Here is a 23,733-nt window from a genome sequence, read left to right on the forward strand (position 1 = left end):
GGCTCACAGGGGTTACATAAGTTACAAGCATCCAGAGACATTCTTCCTGCAACATCCTGAAGGAGGACTTCACTCAAGGAAGCACTGCTCCCCAACTGCTCAAGCACTAAAATTTCAGAGACCTTCTCTGGTCTGATAACCTCACGCACATCCCCCCACCCCCTAACACACACCTAAAACCCACCAAAAAACCTAAAACATCGGCACAAGCTTGGACCAGATCTATATGATTTGCCAAATGATGCAGAGAGGCCATTTTTTCACTCACTGAACAAATATTTCTGGGTGCTTAGTTTACACCAGGCATGGTGGGAGCGCAGTGGTGAACAGGTGGCCAAGCCTAAAGCTCAGAGCTTTGACTTCTCACCCTGGGACAGCAGAACCAGCGCACCCATGCCGCAGACTCTCTCCTCACTCTACACTTCAAACCAGCGCAGGCACTTGGCTACAAACAACATCCTCACTGTCCCCTATTTCTCTGACTAGCACTTAATGCGACCACTTCTGTCACTTTCTACACATTCACAATCTTTTATCCTAAATCCTTGAGGACATATGTGCGTTGAAATTTAGAGGTTGATGCTTTTAGGACGATAACAAAGATGGGAATGTTAAAATGGCACAGCCACTTTAGAAAATAGTTCAACAGTCTCTCATAAAGTTAAACATATCCTTACTGCACAACCTAGCAATCCTGCCCCTGGGTATTATTTATCCAAGAAAAGAGGAATGTAGGTTTCCAATGCTTCCACAAAAACCTGTCTGCCAGTGTCTACAGTGGCTCTTCATAATTGCCCAACCTGAAAGCACCCCAAATGTCCTTCAACTGGGAAACGGATGGACAGATTGTGGTCCATCCATCCCATGAAATATTACACAGCACCGAAAAGGAATGAATTACTGGCAAGGCAACATGAATGGATTGCAAAGGCTATATGAAAGAAGCCAGACTCAAAGGCTACACACTGTGGCATTCTATTTATATGAACATCTGGAAAAAGGAAAACTGTAAGGATGGAGAACAGATTAGTGCTAGCAAGGGAATTGGGCAGAGGGGAGTTGACTTAAAGGGGCATTAGGGGGTAATGTGAGGTGGCAGAACTGTTCCCTACCTTGATTGTGGTGGTGGTCACATGACTGCATGCATTCATCAAAACTCACAGAACCATACACTAAAAGGAATGAATTTGCTATAAGCAACGTATAATTCGGTAAACCCAATTTTTGAGAAAAAGGAAAAAAAGGGATTTCAGGATACATTTGGCACTGGTTGGTTGGCTCAGTGGTAGAGCGTCAGCCTGGCATGTGGATGTCCTAGGTTGGATTCCTGGTCAGGGCACAAAGGGGAAGTGACCATCTGCTTCTCCACTCTAAATCTCTCACACCTCTCACCTCTCTCTCTCTCTCTCTCTCTCTCTCCCTTCCCCCTGCAGCCACAGCTCCATTGGTGCGAGCTGGCCTCAGGTGCTGAGAATGGCTCCATTGGCTCCACCTCAGGCACTAAGAATAGCTTGGTTGCTGAGCAATGGAGCAACATTCCACATGGACAGAGCTTTGGCCCACAGGGGGCTTGCCAGGTAGATTCCAGTCAGGGCACATGCAGGAGTCTCTCTGCCTTCCCTCCTCTCAATAAAAAGAAAAGGGTACACCTGTGATGTGACCTAGATACTGTAGGTGTAATCCACTTACTAACAGAATGGGCAATCCTTAAAAGTGTGTTGGAAAAACAGAATCCTAGGACCCATCCCAAACCTCCGCACCAGGATCATTACTTCAACAAGATAACCCTCGTGCACATGAAAGTTTGAGAAGCACAGCCATGCACACATAACATTCCCAATGGGAGGCAGGAATAGTACTTATTAACAAGCATAGTTAATATTTCTGCAGCAAAACACACCCAAATGCACACCAGGTGAAATAAATTTGGACTGTAAATCAAGACTATAAATTCCAGCCAATTCTAGGTAGGTTTTTCAGAGAAGGGATAGCACACTTGTAGAATTTAAAAAAAGAAAATCCAATGGGAAAAACATGTAAATTCTTACTTCCCAGAATTTTACTTTCCTGAAAATACCAGCCACACTGATCTAGTAGGAGAATCTATGGGTCATACTGTCCTACCCTCTAGAGTAGTATCTTCTAGCACATTCTACTTTTCAGGATGGACCAGGAATCTGATAACATGGTCCAACTTCTCCCAGAGCTCCCTCTGTTTCTCAGGCAAGCAATTGTCTTTAAAGAGTCTTTCATTAAAAAAAAAAATCTCCTTTGGCTCAGCGGTAGAGCGTTGGCCTAGCGTGCGGAGGACCCGGGTTCCATTCCCGGCCAGGGCACACAGGAGAAGCGCCCATTTGCTTCTCCTCCCCTCCGCCGCGCTTTCCTCTCTATCTCTCTCTTCCCCTCCCGCAGCCAAGGCTCCATTGGAGCAAAGATGGCCCGGGCGCTGGGGATGGCTCTGTGGCCTCTGCCCCAGGCGCTAGAGTGGCTCTGGTCGCAACATGGCGACGCCCAGGATGGGCAGAGCATCGCCCCCTGGTGGGCAGAGCATGGCCCCATGGTGGGCGTGCCGGGTGGAGCATGCGGGAGTCTGTCTGACTGTCTCTCCCTGTTTCCAGCTTCAGAAAAATGAAAAAAAAAAAAATCCCGACCAGGCGGTGGCGCAGTGAATAGAGCATCAAACCGGGATGCCGAGGACCCAGGTTTGAGACCCCGAGGTCGCCAGCTTGAGTGCGGGCTCATCTGGTTTGAGCAAAAGCTCACCAGCTTGGACCCAAGGTCGCTGGCTCGAGCAAGGGGTTACTCGGTCTGCTGTAGCCCCACAGTCAAGGCACATAGGAGAAAGCAATCAATGAACAACTGAGGTGTTGCAACGAAAAACTAATAATTGATGCTTCTCATCTCTCCGTTCCTGTCTGTCTATCCCTGTCTATCCCTCTCTCTGACTCTCTCTCTCTGTCTCTGTGAAAAAAAAAAAATCTGAGGGAATGCCAGTCGGCCAATGTCCACAGGTTACCTGATGTAAAAGGACTCTGGGCTTCTTGATGCAAATCGCAAAAACAGAGATGTAAAGCCGGAAGCCACATGTGATTCAGGAGACCGAGCGTGGTAACACACAGACCTGGGTTCGTGGCTCTTGCAATGGCCCAAATTCCTACCCCCTGCTCCATGGGAGATCTGCTGGCAGGCCTAGGGGAAGATGACATTCACAGTGGCGCTTGGTGGCACATCAGAAGGAACAAGTGGCATTACATGGGGGCTCTCGGAAGGTTGACAGACGTGCCTTATTGAGCTGACAGATTTGAGCTCTTGAGAAGCCATCATCAGAGCCCATCAGAGCCATCTTTAAATCAGACTTCCAATCAAACAAATCATGAAACCAAGGTGTGTGGTCAAGATGGCTTGCTGCCCAGCCTACTCCAAGAGAAAAAAGCAGCAGTGTAAATCTGAACATCTAAGACTTCCATTCCGGTTTTCTTACTTAGGAAGAGAAAAATACAATTAATGAGAACCCTAATTCTCATTGCTGGCTTCAACCTTGTGCTGTGGGGGGAAGGGTGCAGAAGAGTAAGAAACCACAGTGGCAAAGTGCCCATGAGCATGGGGAGATCAAGGCTGCACCCTCCACCCACATGCCATGCTGGAAGTGGCAACTGTAGGTAATACTCTTAGGCCCAATGAGCATACAGCCAAGTTCTTGGAACTTGCACTCACTCTTCCTCCAAAGACAGTGAAGAAGCTGCTTTCCAAATTCAGCTGAAGCTCTTAGTTAATGCTGTTTCCAAAAACACGTCCCACAACACACGCATAAAAGAATGGCAGGGCCAATTCCACTCCTACGTATAGATCCAAGGGAACCGCAGAGTGAAAGTTCAACAGAAGACGTGTACAACGATGTGCCCAACAGCACAATCCAGAAACTACCCTAGTGGCCCTCAAAGAGTGGATAAGTACCTGTGTTAGAGTCACTCAATAAGATACCACAGAGTGAGGAGAAGCAGCAAGGAGAATGAATCTTGTTGAGGTAATGAAACCAGATACAAAATAACACAGTCTCTGACTCCATTTATAGGAGGTTTGAAAACAGCAAAATGAGCCTATGGGGTTAGAGGTCAGGGTAGCAGCTATCCTAGGAGGGGAATGACTGAGAGGGGGGTGCTGGGGGGCTGGTCACATCCTTTTTCTCAAGCTGGATGCCAGCTGCATACTTGTGTTCACTTTGTGAATACTTGTTAAGCTGGACTCTACTTGTGTACTTTCCTATACATTTATCAGACATCATTCTAAAAGTTCAGAATAAGCACTTAAACAACTTTTTTTTTTAAATGGCAGAAGTATTTGGATTCATAAGACAACATTCTGCCCTAGTACACCGACTCCTCAGCGCTTCCACCTCGTTGCACTGGCCCGAATTCCCTTGCCCAGCCCACCAGCTCTCTGTCCCCAACCTCTCATCCTCCCCACAGAGAGCTCAGTTCTGGATGACCTGCTCCAAGACAGACTCCGGGATGGAGAGCTTTCCAGTCCAGAGTGGGGCTGTATAATGTGTTTGCTGCCTCGGGCCAAAGAGAACAAAAACTGTCTGCAGAGAGCAAAATGCACAAACTCATCACAAAGCTACGGAAAGCAAGAACACCAAAGAAAACCTAAGTACCACCAACACTCCCAATTCACATGCACCCCTCCCCTGAGCAATTCCCTGCCTCCTCAACAGCCTTCTCTGCAGGATTTAGGCTGGACTGGGGTGAGCTAAGGACACATTAGGACTCCCACCTCCTCCCTTTCCTCTTTAGAAGATGCCAAATCCAGGATCCAAAAGGCACTATAAAGCCATTTTCAACTTGGAAACCTGTCAGCTCAATGAATTCCTCCTGGACACCCCCTGAAGTTAGCTGAGCAGTGCACACACTGACACATTGCCATCCACCAAGCTCCCACCACTCCTCCAGGGGTTGGGAGGGAGGCAGGTAGAGTGATCACAAGACCTCTGAGAAACTAGAACTTAGCAGGCAAAGACTTGGCTCTTGTCTTGGCCACCCATCCTGGTTAGGGGTCCACCCCTCCAGAAGGGCCCCAGCTGAACCTCTTAATTTTCACCATTCTTGAAGTAGACTATTCACACACTTCAAAACCTCAGCGCTCAAAAGCCAAAAGCCTGGCTCAATTCTGAGCCCCATTAAAAGTGAATCCACCCACCACTGCTCTCCTCAAATAACCAACTCCAGGACCACCCAAGGCCCAGCCCTGTTGAGTATAGAACTTTCAAAACCATAAACAAAATGGGTCCCCGCTGAGCCCTGGGGATCCACGAAGCCTTGTTCACTTTTACACTGAGGGTGGCCAGTTGGAACCATGCCGAGAAGTGGCACACTTGGGCATGGCACAGTGGCCAGTCCGCCTGGGGAGCAGGGTGCGTCCCCCAACTTGGAATCTGGGTCATGCTTAGATAACTGCTAGAAAGCCCAACTAATTACCCATCCTTGCCTGCCTACATCTCAACAGATGTTAAGCCCTCCTCAAGGTTTATTTCAAGCAGGCACAAATTTAAAAAAAACACAGGGATCTGCATTTTGATAGCATCTGACTAGAGGAAAATGTGGTCTTCACCTTGCTCTGGATCTTTAATTTGGAAGAAAAAAAAAAGGGCGTTTACCTGCCTGAGATGTCTACATGGGTGCTGATTCTCCTGGTGTCCCCTCAATGGCTCCCTATGGTGGGAGAAGCTGAATACAACCCAAGGCCTGACACAGCCCCCCTCTAGGAAGGACCCAACAGCTCATTTTCTCCTGCCCTATCTTTCTTATTGAAAGAGCCCATACTGGGTTTTCCAGGTCAGGGCTCCAGATGGGGCCTTTGGGATCTTTTCTACACCCCAAGAAATGGAAGGACCTGCAGACATGGGGATAATTGGGGAGAATAAGTGCCCTCCAACCTGTCCGGGCCCACTTACGCCAGTGCTGGCCCCTCAGTGTGAATATCACATGTCCTTCCCCTCACTCTTGACCCTGGGAACCCATAACCGCCCTAAGAGTGCGGCCCCTACCCTGAGGAAGGCCGGTGGAGAGGTCAGGGAGCTGGAATTGGGCTCTGGCTCTCTAGAGCAACCGCGAATTCCGCTGAGGGGAGGCTAAGGAAACCCAGCCAAGGTCCCCATGGTTCTCCTGCCCTAGCCAGTGCGCCCAGGCCGCGACAGGGTCGCAGCTCATTCGGGATAACTCTGATCATTGTGGAACTGTCTCTAAAGGCCCGACCAAGGCTCCTGAGCGACCCCAGGGCCCATCCCTCATTCTGGAATAGGTCTTTAGGAGGAATCCACTCCCCCGGTCCCCCCATCCCAAGCCTCCACGGTAGCTCAACCCAGCTCGGGGTGGAGAGATTCTGCACACTCCTCCCCGGTGCCCCCTCTCCCAGCCCCTGGAAGACCCCCCCCCCCACCTCCCATCAACCCCCGGGTCTCCCTCCCAGCCTGGAATAGGGGAAGCAGAGGGAGGAGGGGGAGGCGCAGCTGCCGGGCTTCGAGCAAAGGATATGGCCATTCGGTGATCTTTTTGGCGTATTTTCTCACCACGTTGTCCTCGCTGAAGAGGAACAAAGACCGGTTGACCGTGAGGCAGTTCTGTCGGACGGGGATGGGGTTGTAGAGGGCCATGGTCCGCGCTCTCTGCGCCATTGACTGCTTGTACATCCTTTGCGCCCCGGGCTGCCCGCCCTGCCGGCTGCCTCCGGCTCCTCGCCCGCCTCCGGCGCCCACGACCACCCCGGCGGCTGCCCCGGAGCCTCCTCCCCCGTAGCGGGCCGGTATCTCGTCTCCGAAGCGGGCCATTCTGCAAAGAGCAAAGGGCTCCGGGTTACGCTGCGGCGAACGATGCGGAAGACGCCGCCGCCGCGGATGCCGCTGCTGATGCTGCCGGGGCTGCGAAGACGGCGGCCGGAGCTGCGACTGCGGAGACGCTCCCCGGCCCAGCCCATCGGACGGCGGCGGCTCGGCGGCTCGGGTCGGGGGCTCACCAAGTAGCTGGCCGGCCCCAGCCGGGGATAGCAGCTCAGGACATTTTCCTGGCTGACCCCGGAGAAGGAGGGGCGGGAGGAGGGGGCGGGGGCGGGGCGCGGGGCCGGGAAGGGGGAGGGGAGAGGGAAGCGAGGCAAAAAATAACCGAGGAAGGAATCCAGGCAATCCCCAGGCCACCCACTCCGAAAAAAAGACAGAAAGACAGAAATAAAGAAAAAGGACCTAAAAAAAAAAGCCAACGCACACCCCCTTTAAGACACGAACGGTTTGCAAAGGACGCCCCCCCGGGACGCAGTGGAGGGTTCAAATTCCTGTGAGGTACCGGTCAGGCTGGCATCTTGCAAAAGGAGTGCGCTCGGCCCATTAAAAAAAAATTACTAGAAAAAAATAAAAACTACGTCTCTGCTGGGGGTAGGGCGGCCCCACTAAAATTAAAAATCGCCCTTTTCGTTTTGCTTGAGTTCCTAGACCTCAAAAATGCTGAAAGATCCGTAGCCCAAAAATAGAATTAAAGTCAAGAATATTAACGGGGAAGGAGAGAAGGGGAAGGGACGGGAGGGGAAACTCCAGGGTAGGGTGGGGAGCTCTTAAAGAGTCTTGCAGGGTCCGGGTGAATTTTTTCCCTTCCTGAATCACTAGCGGCTGTCTCTTCTGCTAGAGAGAGAGAGAGAGAGAGAGAGAGAGAGAGTGTGTGTATACGCGCGCCGGCGCGCAGCGCTTCGCTCAACCGTGCCTCATCCTGGGGTTAAATTGCAGCAATGAAATCCTGAAAATTCCCAACAGGGGATAAAAAATAGGGAGAAAGAGAGGTATGCGCTGTCGCTTAGCCACTCAATAGCTGCTCTAGCATGCTGCAATGCCTGGCGTTCCCTCCTCCCCCCTCCAAAGCCTTCTCCTCCTCCTCTAGGTTTTGCTAAAATAAGACTGGTTTGAAGGGGTGGATGAAGAGGAAGGAAAGGGGGGAAATGGGCACAAAGGTCTGAAACACTGAACAGCCAAGCTCCGAAGAAGAGCGATTGATGAGTTGAACGCGAGAAAGACCCACCCCGTGTCGACACATGATGGCCCGCGACCAATCGCGGAGGCGTGAGGGGACCTGGCTCCGCGGAGTTTGTGCGGGAGAGGGGAGAGCCGGTGGATAGTCGGAAGGCTGAGGGAAAGTTGGGAAGACAAATTCTTCCTCCCCAAGGAGGAAAGCTTGTTTTCCAACGAGTTCCATCAACTTGGGTTGCAAACAGGAGGAGGGAGGAAGGGAGGAAACAACTTTAAAGATAGGAAAAAGGGGGGTTGGTGTCTTGAAGTGCAATGAATCCATGTCTACACAAATGTGGTCTATTTAGCAAAAGACAACATTTGAAAACTGGGAGAATGGTTTGATGCTACTTCTGTCAGAGTTTCATGTCACAGAGGCCCGGGCAAACTGGAATAAAAGATGCACATGACATAGACGTTGTTATGGTAAGTGAAATAAGTCAGAGAAAGACAAATACCATATGATTTCACTTTCTTGTGGAATCTATAAAAACAATAAAACAAACTCATAGATACAGAGAACATTTTGATGGTTGCCAGATAGAAGGGGGCTGGGGGACTGGGTAAAAAGGGGAAGGGATTAAGAAATACAAATTGGTAATTACAAAATAGTCATGGGGATGGAAAGTATAGCATAGGGAATATAGTAAATAATATTGTAATAACTATGTATGGTGTCAGATAGGCACTGGATTTATTGGGTGTTACTTTGTAAGTTATATAAAAGTCTAATCACTATGTTGTACACCTGAAACTAATATAATATCATATATCAACTGCAATTGAAAAATAAAAATTATTTTAGAAAAAAATTCATCTGGTCTTTGAAAAGACCCCACAGATCGCTTATCTTAACTGCCAGGAGCAGATAACTAACCAGGTCCCTGTTGACTGGATAAGCCCTCTGGGTGACATACTTGACATGGTGTTACTTCTCCCCAGAGCCACTGCAGTTTATTTCCCATTCCCTATTTTATATTGAATAAATACAGAAAAATGCCTACAGCATGAGTATACAGTTTAAGAAATTGCTGTAAAATGAATATTCATAAAACTAACACTCAAGTCCAGGGCTAAAGATGGAACATTGCCAGCTCTCCACAAGCACCCCCCCCCCCCTCCCCGCAATAATCACTATCCTGACTTTATGGTATTAACAAACTTACTTTTCTTTATACTTCTACTACCTCATTGTGTATTCCTTTGCATCTTTTTGGGTTTTATCTAAATGCAATCATATAGTTTGTATTCCGTGAGGGCTGGCTTCTTTGGTTCAACGTTCTGTCTTTAGTATTCATCTGTTGTCACATGTATGCGACTGATTCACTTTTACTGCTGTGTAGTATTCCATTGAAAGTACGCCACAATTTCTTCATCCATTATCCTGCTGATAGACATAAGAGTTGTTCCCAGTTGGTACTCTTAAACATTTCTGCTGTCTGGTGCCTATAAGCATGCACGTCTGTAGGAATAGCCCTAAGCATGGAATTTCTGGGTCACAGGTTTTGTAAGATGTCACCAAACTGTCTTCCAAAGTGGATTCACCAAGAAACCACTGAATTTTCACAAAGCAATATGTAGAAGGCAAATATTTTTTCAAGCCTTAACTAATTAATTCTTAATTAATGCCCACCCCCATCAGTATTTGGGTTCATTTGGAACATTCTGGAGAAGGTGATATGTCTTTATATAAATTCCCCATTCTCTGCCTGTGTGTAAGCCTTTACAGGTTACAGCACCTTCAAAATTTTATATCTTGTCAAGATATGAACAAAATGATGAAACCGAGAGTGATCAGAGTTGCAAGGAGATGGCATGTGTAGAAGTCTCAACAAATATTAATGACTTTTGTATTAGATGTTGTTTCATATCATATGACACAGGACAGTTAATATGAAACAAAAAGTAATCCCATGTGAATGGATGCAAACAGCCAGTCATATAAGAAAGCTTCACCATGCAAAGTGAGCTGACATATAACTTGTTCTGATGGACTTTCCAGAGATGATCGCTGTGTTTCATGCATGAGCATTACCAGCACAGATTTCCAAAAGACCCCAAAGCTCTTCGGGAGAGTGACCACCACAGCAAAGCTCCTGAGTCTTCACAGAAGTCCTACTTTACAGATGGGAATACTGAAGCTGAGAGAGGTTTAAAGACTTGCCCAACCTGACCAGGTGGTGGCACAGTGGATAGAGTGTCGAACTGGGACACTGAGTTCAAAACCTCAAGGTCGCTGGCTTGAGCGTGGCCTCATCCGGCTTGAATGTGGGCTCACCAGCTTGAGCGAGGGGTCGCTGGCTTGAGCGTGGGATCACAGACATGACCCCATGGTTGCTGGTTTGAACCCAAAGGTCGTTGGCTTGAAGCCCAAGGTTGCTGGCTTGAGCTCAAGGTCACTGGCTTGAGCAAGGGGTCACTAATTCTGCCATAGCCCTGTGGTCAAGGCACATGAGAAAGCAATCATTGAACAAATAAGGAGCTGCAATGAAGAATTGATGCTTCTCATCTCTCTCCCTTCCTGCCTTTCTGTCCCTATCTGTCCCTCTCTCTGACTCTCTCTCTGTCAAAAAAAACCAAATCAACAAACAAACAAAAAAATTTGCCCAGGTCATTGACATGGATCTGAAACCACTTTTGACTCTCATACTCTATTGGGTGGAGTGTAATTTTGTATATAGGGGGTCCTCGGGTTACAACAGTCTGACATATGACGTTTCAAGTTTACGAAGCTCGCTTACATAAAAACTTAAGAAATTTTAAACATGAGTGTTTCGGCTTACACTGTTAGCATTGTACTTACAAACCACATGGGCGAACTAGGTTGGTTGCGCACAGTGGAAGAAACCTCAGTATTTTTTTTCTATGACTTAGTTGTGTTTTTATGTTCTAGATTATAATTTTACTACTGTGTTAGGATTGGTAAGTGACTTAGGCTAGAGTGTGTTTTGATCTACACCAAAATTCGGGTTACGTCACTGTCATAGGAATGGAACTGTGTTGTAACCCAAGGACCCGCTGTAACCACTTTGGAAAACATTCGGCCATTTCTACCATCACTGTATATTTGAATACCCTGTGACCTAGCATTGGCACACCTGGGTATAGATTCAGGAGGAATAAGAACATATGTACACTAAAAGACACATCCTAAAATGTGAAAGCAGTAAAATTATACTAGCTAAAAATTGGAAACTTCTCAAATGTCTGTCAATAGTAGAATACATAGATTGAAACACTGTGAAACAGTCCCACATGGAACCATACCCACAAGTACACGAGTGAATCTCACAAACATGATTCTGAACCAAAGAAGACAAACAAACGAAAAAACACAGTGTAGCATTCTTGTTTTATAAAGTTCAAAATGGGCAAAATGAATCTATGCTGTTCGACATCCAAGCAGCGGTCAACCTTGGGGCTAAAGAGGGCCTCCTGGAAATTTCTCAATCTAGGTGCCAATTACAAAGGTGTGTTCGCTTTGTAAATTTTGTGCATTTGGTACATTTTCATTGAGCCCTACACTTATAAGCTGGGTGTGTTTTGCATGTGTTGTATTTCAACAGAAAATGTTTGTAATGCTTCTGAATGTAGAACTGGTAGCATCGCTTGTCATGGTGATCTGTGATAATTGCACCCCAAAGTCCTTACAACAAACTCTGGCCTTTGTTTTACTAGAAGACAAAGGCCAGCCCTCCAGGATGCCCTGAGCCACGCACAGAGAACAGACAAGCTGGCTGTATATCAGAACCACCCTCCAAAGTGGGGTAAAAATGTTGATTCCTGGGTTCTTCCTCCCCTGATTTTCATTGCAGTACAAGTAGGTTCAGTAATCACTGCTCTGGAAGGGGCAAATGTACCAGCCTTCTCTTGGCATTCTCTAGTGTTATCAACGGCAGCATTGTTAGCATTTTTGATGGAACAATTCTTGCTTAATCAGGCTGACCCGTGCATAGTAGAGTGTTTAGCATCACTGGCATGTGTCAATTAAATGTCAGTAGCACCCTCAGTTTTGTGACAGACAAAAATATTGCAATATGCTCTGGATTAGTGGTCGAGTGTCCACCCAGCGTGTGGAAGTCCTGGGTTCAATTCTCAGTCAGGGCACACAGGAGAAGCGCCCATCTGCTTCTTCACCACTCTCCCCCTTTTCTCTCTCATTTTCTCTCTATCTCTCTCTTTTCCCCTCCCGCAGCCATGGCTCGAATGGTTCAAGCAAGTTGGCCCTGGGCACTGAGGATGGCTCCATGGTCTTGCCTCAGTCACTGAAATAGCTCGGTTGCCAAGCAACAGAGCAGCAGCCCCAGATGAGCTGAGCATCGCCCTATAGGGGGCTTGCTGGGTGGATCCTGGTCAAGGCCCATGTGGGAGTCTGTCTCCCTACCTCCCTACTTCTCACTTAATAAAAAAAAATACCCACACACATTTCCAAATAACCCCCCCATTAAAATGACAGAAGAGTCTATACTTTCTGCTCACCAAATAGCATTTCCAGAGCTTGCCAATGAAGTTTAACATGTCAGAGTTCCCCTCTTCTTCCTCAGTCTTCCCAAGTTCACCAATCCCCAATAGCTCAATCACCCTTTCCCGAAACAACTCAATTCATTTGCCTAAAGTGTGACAGAGCTCCAGGTTCATTATCATTATGGGTTCTCTTTACATATTACAACAATTTATTTGGCCAAAGGAGTGAATCTCTAATATTGAAATATTATCACCTGGCAAATGGCGATGGGTGAGCAAGAAATCTTCACAGGATCATCAAAATGACTAAAGTACATAGTCCCTTACTCCCTATTCATGCAAATTACTAATGCTGATCAAGTAGAAAGATTTTGAATCTCATTAGCATCTTACACAGAAGTAGCTTAACAGTGGACCTCCAGAACTCAGTCTCAGCCATTAGTTCTAATCTTTAATACATCTGCCAGCTGGAGGTTTTATTTATCAATCAGCAGCAGCATTACTATCCTGGCTTTGAGAATGTCATTCAATTGAACAGGGCTAGCATATTTAAAATAAGTGCCCCGAATAAATAAGTGCAGACTGCTTCCATTTGGCTGCTAAAACAAATTACCTAATCCAGTCATGTTGAGTTGCAAGATTGGATCAGCCAAAAGTCAGTTTGGTCTCTGCCTTCTGGTCTGGATACTGGTCCGGAATAAGTACCAAAATCTTTGGGAGTTGGAAGGGATAAATAACAAAAACCAAAACTGGTAATCCAGACATCTGCAGGTCATGATGTAGGTACTCAAGGGTGACACAGAGATGGAATGTGGCTGTCACGCCAGGCATAACATTGCATAGCAGTACATGTCCTATAAATTTCCAAAAACAGATGAGGCAGACCCTAATTATGGATGCAGAGCTGGGTTCAAATCTTAGTTCTAGCATTTCCTTGCTGGGTGCTTTTCTGAACCTCAGCTTCCTTGTGTTAAATGGAGACATGACTCTTTACCCCACAGGTTGCTGTAGGGATTAATTAATATCAAACAAATAAGCACTTAGCACAATGAATGGCACATAAGAAGCAGTCAAGAAATTATGGCAAATAGATTTTTTTAAATCACCAGAGTCTGGAAGGATATTCTATATTCATGGACAAGAAGACTCAATATAGTCAAAATGCCAATTCTCCCCAACTTGATTTATAGAATCAATATAATCCCAATCAAAATCCCAACAAGTTATTTTGTGGATATTGACAAACTGATAATAAAGTTTTTTTGTTTGTTTGTTTTTTCTTTTCATTTTTCTGAAGCTGGAAATAGGGAGAGACAGTCAGACAGACTCCCGCATGCGCCCGACCGGGATCCACCCGGCACGCCCACCAGGGGCGAAGCTCTGCCCACCAGGGGGCGATGCTCTGCCCATCCTGGGCGTCGCCATGTTGCGACCAGAGCCACTCTAGCGCCTGGGGCAGAGGCCACAGAGCCATCCCCAGCGCCCGGGCCATCTTTGCTCCTATGGAGCCTTGGCTGCGGGAGGGGATGAGAGAGACAGAGAGGAAAGCGCGGCGGAGGGGTAGAGAAGCAAATGGGCGCTTCTCCTGTGTGCCCTGGCCGGGAATCGAACCCGGGTCCTCCGCACGCTAGGCCGACGCTCTACCGCTGAGCCAACCGGCCAGGGCCTGATAATAAAGTTTTATGGAGAAGTAAAAGACCCAGAATTGCCAACACAGTATTGAAGGAGAAAAATAAAGTTGGAAGATTGACACTATGGACTTCAACACTTACTACAAAGTTACAAGAACCAAGACAGTGTGATATTGATGAAATAATAGACAAATAGATCAATGGAGCAACATAGAGAGCCCAGAAATAGACCCACATAAATATAGTCGACTCATCTTAGACAAAGGAAATACAATGGAGCAAATATGCAGATCTCACACCCTTCACAAAAGTTAACTCAAAGTGGTCCCTGGCCAGTTGGCTCAGTGGTAGAAGGTTGGCCTGGCTTGTGGAAGTCCTGGGCTTGATTCTTGGTCAGGGCACACAGAAGAGCTGCCCATCTGTTTCTCCACCCTCCCCATCTCACTTCTCTCTCTCTCTCTCTCTCTCTCTCTCTCTTTTCTCTTGCAGCCATGGCTTGATTGGAGCAAGCTGGCCCTGGGCACTGAGAATGGTTCCATGGCCTCCATCTCAGGCTCTAAGAAGAGCTGAGTTGCTAAGCAACAGAGCAATGCCCTGGATGGGCAGAGCATCGCCCCCTAGTGGGCTTGCCAAGTGGATATCAGTCAGGGCTCATGTGGGAGTCTGTCTCTGCTTCCCCTCCTTTCACTGAATTAAGAAAAAATTAACTCATAATGGCTCACAGACTAAATATAAAATGCAAAACCACAAAACTCCTAAGATATTATGTAGGAGAAAATCTAGATAACCTTTGGTTAGCAGTGACTTTTTAAATATAACACAAAAGGCCCAGTCTATGAAAGAAATCATTGATAAGCTGGACTTCATTAAAATTAAAATTCTCTACTCTGCAAAAGATACGGTCAAGAGAAAAAAAAGACATGCTACAGACTGTCAGAGAAGAATTTGCAAAACATATCTCTCATAAAGGACTGTTATCCAAAATAGAAAATAAAAAGAACCCTTAAAAGTCAATAATAAGCCTGACCAGGCAGTGGCACAGTGGATAGAGTGTTGGACTAGGATGCGGAGGATCCAGGTTCGAGACCTCGAGGTCGCCAGCTTGAGCCCGGGCTCATCTGGTTTGAGCAAAAAAGCTCACCAGCTTAGACCCAAGGTCACTGGCTCGAGCAAGGGGTTACTCGGTCTACTGTAGGCCCCCCCCCCCCCCGTCAAGGCACATATGAGAAAGCAATCAATGAACAACGAAGGTGTCGCAACAAAAAACTGATGATTGATGCTTCTCATCTCTCTCCGTTCCTGTCTGTCTGTCCCTTTCTTTGACTCTCTCTGTCTCTGTAAAAAAAAGTTAATAATAAGAACACAAGTCTGATTTTAAAATGGGCCAAAGACATCTTGCCATAGAAGATATATAACGGCAAAGAAGCATATGAAAAGGTTCGTCATCAGAGAAATGCAAATTAAAACAAGATACCACTACATACTTATTAGAATGACCAAAATCCAGAACACTGACAACACCAAATGCTGGCAAAGATGTGGTACTACGAGGTGGGGGGGGGGATGCAAAATGGTATAGCCATGTAGAAAACTGCTTAATGGTTTCTTACAAAACTACGCTTACCCTTACCTCATGATCCAGCAATGGTACAACTTGGTATTTATCCAAAGGAGTAGAAAACTTATGTCCCTACAAAAACCTGCACTTGGATGTTTATAGCAGCTTAATTCATAATTGCCAAAATTTGGAAGCAATCAAGATGTTCTTCAGTAGGTGAATGTAAAAAACATGATACATACAGGCAATGAAATATTATTCAGCACTAAAAAGAAATGAGCTATCAAGGCATGAAAAGACATGGAGGAAACTTAAATGCATATTACTAAGTGGAAGAAACCAATATGAAGGATTCGATAAAGAAGATGTAGTACATATATACAATGGAATCTACTCAGACATAAGAAACGATGACATAAAATGATTTACGACAACACGGATGGACCTTGAGGACATTATGCTGAGTGAAATAAATAAATCGGAAAAAGCTATAAACTGTATGATTCCATACATAGTTGGTATACAAATTTGAGACTCGTGCACATAGATAAGAGTGCAGTGGTTATCAGGGAAAAGGGGGTGTGGAGGGAGGGGTTTGGGGGAAAGATATAAAGAGGAACAAATATCTATATATATATAAGGTGATGGAAGATGATTTGACTTTGAGTGATGGATAGACAACATAATTTCCACTGTCCAAATGATGTGGAGATGTTTACCCAAAATCTATACTCTTATTGATCAATGTCACCATGTTAAATTTAATTTTCTAAATAAATAAAAAAAATTTGAAAAAAAGAAAGAAGACAATTTGAAAAGGCTACCTACTGACCCTGGACAGTTGGCTCAGTGGAAAGAGCGTCGGCCCAGCATATGCACATTTCGGATTTGATTCTAGTCAGGGCACACAAGAGAAGTGACCAACTGCTTCTCTCCCCTTCCTGCTCTCCCTCCTCTCCCTCTTCCTTTCCCACAGCCAGTGGCTTGACTTGTTCGAGCATCGGCCCAGGGTGCTGAGGATAGCTTGATTGATTCCAGCATTGACCCAGACAGTGGTGACTTGGTAGATCCCCGTCGGAGCACATGCGGGAGCCAATCTCACAATCTCCCCTTCCTTCACTTAATAAAAAGAAAAAAAGAAAAAAAAAAGAAAAAAAGAAAAGGCTATTCACTGTATGATTTCAATTATATGACATTCTGGATAATGCAAAACTATGGAGACAGTAAAAGATCAGTGCTTGCCAGGGTCAGGGGGAGAGAAGAATATACTAGTGTTTTTAGGGCAATGAAAATACTCTGTATGAGACTATAATGATGAATATAAGTCATTGTACATTTGTCCAAACCCATAGAATGTACAACTCCAAGAGTGAGCCCTAATGTAAACTGTAGACTCTGAGTGATAATGCCCACTCAGGTAAGGGATGTTGATAATGGAGGGCTGTGCGTGTGTGAGAGCAGACCGGTATATTGGAGATTTCTGTGCCTTCAGCTCAGTTTTGCTGTAAATCTAAAACTGTTCTAAAAAATACAAGCTGATTTTTAAAAAGTCACCATACTCAACCTTCCAGACCTGTAATCCAGGTCTGTGAGTATCATTCATCAAGCCTGATTTAATATTGGCTTATTTTTAAATTTTAAAATAAGCTTTTACTTTGGAATAACTTTAGATGTACAGAAAGCTTGAAAAGATAGTCCAAGACAGTTACCACATGCCCTCCATCTGATGCCCCTAACGTTGGCATCTTATGTAACCCAGGTACATTTGTTAAAACTAAGAAACCAACATTGGTGCCATGCTATTAACTAAACCCTATACTTTATTCAGATTTACAAGTTTCCCACTAATATCCTTTTCTGTTTCAGGATGTCATCCATGATATCACATTCTATTGGGTCATCTTGTCTCCTGAGTCTCCTCTAGTTTTTGACAGTTTCTTCCCTTATTTTTCACAATCTGATACTTTTCAGGAGTACTGCTCTGGGATTTTTGAGAATGTCCCTTAGTTTGGGTCTGTCTGTTGTTTTCTCATGGCTAGACTGGGATAATGGATTTTGGAGAATACCACAGAAGTGAAATACCCTCTTCATTGCGTCATATCAGGGATCCATGACATCTACATGACTTATTACTATGATGTTGACTTTGGTTATTGGTTAAGGTGGTGTCTCCCAAGTGTCTCCACTGTCAAGTTACTATTTTTCTAGCCCTGGCTGGTTGGTTCAGTTGTAGAGCATTGGCCCGGCGTGTAGAAGTCCTGGGTTTGATACTTGTTCAGTGCACACAGGAAAAGAGACCATCTGCTTCTCCATCCCCCTTCTCTCTCTCTCTGTTTCTCTCTCTCTGTCTCTCTCTCTCTCTCTTCTCCTCCTGCAGTCATGGCTTGAATGGTTCGAGCAAGTTGGCCCCTGGTGCTGAGGATGGCTCCATGGCCTCCATCTCAGGTGCTAAAATAGCTCACAGTGGTAGAGCGTCGGCCTGGTGTGCAGGAGTCCCGGGTTCGATTCCTGGCCAGGGCACACAGGAGAAGCGCCCATCTGCTTCTCCACCCCTCCCCCTCTCCTTCCTCTCTGGCTCTCTCTTCCCCTCCTGCAGCCGAGGCTCCACTGGAGCAAAGTTGGCCCAGGTGCTGAGGATGGCTCTATGGCCTCTGCCTCAGGCACTAGAATGGCTCTGGTTGCAACAGAGTGACGCCCCAGATGGACATAGCATCGCCCCCTGGTGGGCATGCCGGGTGGATCCCGGTCCGGCGTGTGTGGGAGTCTGTCTGACTGCCTCCCTGTTTCCAACTTCAGAAAAAAAAAAAGAAAAAAAGCTCAGTTGCGAGTATGGCCCCAGGTGGGCAGAGCATCGGTCCCAGATGGGGGTTGCTGGGTAGATCCCAGTCAGAGCACATGAGGGAATCTCTCTATCTCCCCTTCTCTCACTTGGAAAAAAAGAAAAAAATAAAGAAAATGTGCACCAGTTCGAAACCCTGGGCTTGCCTAGTCAAGACACATATGGGAGTTGATGCTTCTTGTTCATCCCCCTTTCTCTTTCTCTCCTCTCTAAAAAAATGAATAAATAAAAATTTAAAAATATCCTAAAAAAAAAGAAAGAAAGGAAATGTGCAAGAGTGATGGCCTGGTACTTTTGAGATTAGGTTACAACAAAACTGGGGTGTCCATAGCGCAGCCCCCTTCAGCTCTCTCTGTCCTGCTCACTCTGAGGGAAGCCAGGTTCCATATTTTGAGCTGCCTTTTGAAAACTCCCATGCGGCAAGGAACCAAGAGTAGCCTCTAGGAAACATCTAGTGGGAACCGAGGCTCTCGGTCCTACAGCTCACAAGAAACTGAATTCTGCCAACAGCCACACATTTAAGCTTGGAAGGGGACCCTCCCCCATCTCAGCCTTCAGAGCAGAGAGAAGGCCTCACTGACACCTTGATTGCAGCCTTGTGAGAAACCTTGAAACAGGACCCAGATGGGCTGCGGCATGATTCCTGCCCCAAAGAAGCTGTGAGGTCATAAACAATTCCTGGTTAAAGCTGCAAGCTTTGGATAGTTTGTTATGTAGCAAGAGATAACTATTACATTTAAACTCCATATTTCTTATCTTCTCCTAAAATAAAACAACTAATGTTTCTCCTTTCTGGATGCCCAAAAAGACTTATCCTCTGAGATGCCATTAGAGTTGTTCACCAAATGTTTCCCCTTCTCCAAATTCAGGCACATGGAGAAGAGGCATTCCCTGGCCCCCTGATGTGCCGAGGCCATGTGAGTAGTTCTGGCTGGTGAGGTCTCACCGAAAATCTCTCTAGAGCTGCAGTGTCCAAGATAGTAGCCACTAGCTATCTGCTACTATTGCAGTTAAACAAAATGAGAATTATATTCCTCGGTACAACCCACCTTTTCTAGTATACAAAAGCTATGTGTGGCTAGTGGTCACGCTATGGGACAACTCAGACTGAGGACATTCCCATCATCCAGGAAGTTCTATGGGACAGCGTGGCTCTGGAGCCAGCAAAGTTCCAGACAGTGACAACATTTCAAGGTTGGTCCCATAATGAGCAGAGCCCCAATTTGACCTATGAGGACATTTTGGGTGAGTGAGAAATCAGCTTTTGTCATTTTTTTTAAATTTTAAGTATCTCCATTCTTTTTTTTAAATTTTATTTTATTTTATTTATTAATTTTTAGAGAGGAGAGAGAGACAGAGAGGGAGAGAGAGACAGAGAGAGAGAAGGGGGGAGGAGCTGGAAGCATCAACTCCCATATGTGCCTTGACCAGGCAAGCCCAGGGTTTCGAACCGGCGACCTCAGCATTTCCAGGTCGATGCTTTATCCACTGCGCCACCACAGGTCAGGCAGCTTTTGTCATTTTAAAGCCATGAGGATTTGGGGATTTGGGGGTTTATTGTTACTGTAGCATAGTCTATAACATCCTATTCATTTAAAGATTTCAGCAAATCTCTCTCTTAGAATCTGCTTTAAAATGACCATACAATGATTCTGATGGCAATTTCTTAACCCAATTACCCAACGAGTGAATTGATAATTGAGCAACAAATAGGTGCTCAGTCCTATAGGAGGGGCTTTATGATATGGGAAAAAAACTTAATGAATGTTCCTTTTTTTTTTTTTTTGTATTTTTTCGAAGTTAGAAGCAGGGAGGCAGTTAGACAGCCTCCCACATGAGCCCAACCGGGATCCACCTGGCATGCCCACCAGGGGACGATGCTCTGTCCATCTGAGGTGTCGCTCTGTTGCAACCAGAGCCAATCTAGCGCCTGAGGTGGAGGCCATGGAGCCGTCCTCAGTGCTAGGACCAACTCTGCTCCCATGGAGCCTTGGCTGCAGGAGGGGAATAGAGAGACAAAGAGAAAGGAGAGGGGAAAGGGTAGAGAAGCAGATGGGCGCTTCTCCTGTGTGCTCTGACTGGGAATCAAACCCGGGACTTCCACACACTGGGCTGACAGGCCAGGGCAATGAATGTTCCATTTAACAAGTACACTAGTATACTCAGATTATATCATTAAGTGCTACTTAATGATATAGACTATATTACAAAGAAGCTAGAAGAGGGAAATCAGTGAGGTTAGCATTGTCAGGGAAGGCTTCCTGGGGAAGATGTCATGTGAGAATAATGCTGCTTAAAGCCTAGAAAAAATTTGGAAAGACAAAGTAGGGAATAGTATGGTAATTTCTCAAGTGAAGATATTGACAACTTAATTAGACATGTCATTATATTATTATAATATTATTAATATTGTAATTTTTAGTTGATTGTTCTAAGGACCTTACAGATACTAACTCATTTAATCTTTACAACAGTCTGATAAGTTAGTTACTATTATTACCTGCATTTTATAAATGAGGCATAAGAGCTTAAGTAACTTGCCTACATTCACATGGTCATTGAGCAGGAATGTCTTTCAAACGTAGGCAGCCTGACCTCTCTAACCTCACTTCTCTGTCTTTGGGAAGAAGGTAACAAAGATTGGACAGACCGAGAATTCCTTAAGGAGAGGACTGGAAGCTGGGAATACAAATTTGCCTGTTGACTGCGTGGCTCTAGACTCAGGAGAGAAGTCGCAACAAGGATATATAAATATATTATGTATATATATATGGGCCGTCATGGTTGAATGGTGGCTGCCAAAAAACTTGTCCATGTCCTAATTCCCAGGACCTGTGACTGCAATCTTATTTGGAAAAAGTGTCTTTGCAGGTGCAATCAAGTCAAGAATCTTGAGATGAGGTCATCCCAGATTATCCAGGTGGGGCCTAAATCCAATAACAAGTGTGCCTATAAGAGACAGGAGAAGAAAAGACACAGACACAGAGAAGTGACATGAAGACAGGATCAGAGATTGGATTAGGCTTATGTAAACCAAGGAAAAGAAAAGACCGCCAGCAATACCAGAAGCTAAGACAGAGGCGAGTCATGTATTCACCTTAGCAGTGGTCAGCAAACTCATCAGTCAACAGAGCCAAATATCAACAGTACAACGATTGAAATTTCTTTTGAGAGCCAAGTTTTTTAAACTTAAACTATATAGGTAGGTACATTCCTTATCGAGGTAGCTGCCGCATGTGGTATTTTGTGGAAGAGCCACACTCAAGGGGCCAAAGAGCTGCATGTGGCTCTCGAGCCATGGTTTGCTGACCACTGCAGAGCATCTAAAGGGAGTGTGGCCCTGCTGACACTTGATGTTGGATCTCTGACCTCCAGAGTAGTGAGAGTAAATTTCTGTTGCTTTAAGCTACCTAGTTTTCGGTAATTTTCTTTATGATTTGGTAATTTTCTTTATGACTTTCCCTAGGAGGCGAGTACAGGGGCTATCAGCACACACACCATCACAATGGATGAAATTATCCTGAACAATGGCTCCCGAGAGGGTTGAGGTCTTAGGAAGGGTCCCTGAGAGGTGTTAGCATACAGGGCAGAGCAGAGAAAATGGAGCCTGAGGAGACAGCATCAAGGCAGTAGGGGAGGGACTGACAGGTGAAGCTACTGCAAGTCCCAGGGGTGGGGCATCCAGTGTTAAATGTTGCCAAACGCAAAGCAAGATAAGGACTGAAAAATACCACCATGGTTGTACCACTGATATAATGACAGCACCACAGTCATGGTTTTTCAAATGACGACTTAGCTTTTTTGTGTGTGATAAAATGTATATAACACTGACCACTTAAATTGCCCAGTTCAGTGATATTAAGTACATTCATATTGTTGGGCAGCCATCACCACCACTCATCTCCAGGATCCTTTTTACTTTACAAAACTCTCTCTCTGTCCCATTAAACACTAACTCCCCCATTCTTCCCCAGCCCCTGGCACCTGCCATTCTATTTTCTGTCTCTGTGAATCTGACTCCTTATAGGGACCTCATGCAAGTGGAATCATACAGTACTTGTCCTTTTGCAGCTGACTTATGTCACTCAGCCTAATGTCTTCAAGGGTCATCCATGTTGTGCCATGTGTCAGAATTTCCTTCCTTTTTTCAGCTGAATAATATTCCATCATATAGATGGACCACTTTTATTTATGCATTCATCTATCCGTGGACTTTGGGTGGCTCCCACCTTTTGGCTATTGGGAGCAATGCTGCTATGAATACGGGTGTGCGAACATTTCCTCAAATCCCTGCTTTCAGTTCTTTGGGTCACACATCCAGAAGTGGGACTGCTGGGTCACGTGATCAGTTTATGTTTAGTTTTTTGAGGACTCGCCAGACCATGTTCCCCAGCAGTTGCAGTTCTTAGCTTTTAGAAGTACATATTAAAATATTTACAGATGAAATTATGATATCTGAGATTTGCTTTAACATAACCCTAGGTTATGTTAAAGCTTTAATTTGCAAGGTAAGGTTATGTTAAAGACTGGGATACAGTAACACAAGAAGAGCAGTGAGTTGATAATTACTGAAGACAGATGATAGAAACGTGGAGGCCTGCCATTCTATTTTCTCTTCTGTATATATTTGAACTTTACCAAAAGAAAAAGATTTTTTTTCATATAATGTACTTAAAGTAGTCTTGATTCACATTGCCACAAGAACCTCACACTTAATTATGAAAACAGAAGTACCCAGGCTTACTAGATCCTCAAGCAATTAAAAATTACACTCAGCATCTAACCCTTCTGTTAAGTAAAGAGTTTGATTAAATACTTGCTTACATAGTCATGTGTATCCTGAAAAGTTAGCAAGAGAAATTTGATCAAATGAACTATATCCGCTTATAGAAATGCCCTTCTTGGTTTTTCTTGAGTGAGAACTGAGCTAAGTTCCCTCAATTTGCAAAATAACAAGTTTTACTATTCCTTGAGATAAAGACATAAATGACAGGCCCTGGCTGGTGGTAGTAGAGTGTCAGCCCAGCATACGGATGTCCTGGGTTTGATTTCCAGTCAGGGCACACAGGGAAAGCAACCATCTGCTTCTCCAGCCCTCCACCTCTACCTTCTCTCTATTTCTTTCTTACCCACCTGCAACCATGGCTTAGTTGAAGCAAGTTGGCCCCAGGCTCCATGGCCTTGCTTCACGCACTAAAAT

At 45.4% G+C, this 23,733-nt stretch overlaps 1 protein-coding gene across 1 annotated transcript in view; it reads right to left on the reverse strand.

Moving 5' to 3' along the window:
* CACNA1A (calcium voltage-gated channel subunit alpha1 A) overlaps positions 1 to 23,733 on the reverse strand; it is a 356,581-nt gene that overhangs the window by 237,552 nt on the left and 95,296 nt on the right. The window contains exon 3 of the mRNA XM_066272007.1: positions 6,531 to 6,824. Within this exon, the coding sequence (XP_066128104.1) occupies positions 6,531 to 6,824 (294 nt within the window). The remainder of the gene's footprint in view (positions 1 to 6,530; positions 6,825 to 23,733) is intronic.

The sequence above is a fragment of the Saccopteryx bilineata genome, chromosome 1 (genome assembly GCF_036850765.1).
Source record: "Saccopteryx bilineata isolate mSacBil1 chromosome 1, mSacBil1_pri_phased_curated, whole genome shotgun sequence".
In the NCBI taxonomy this organism is placed as follows: Eukaryota; Metazoa; Chordata; class Mammalia; order Chiroptera; family Emballonuridae; genus Saccopteryx; species Saccopteryx bilineata.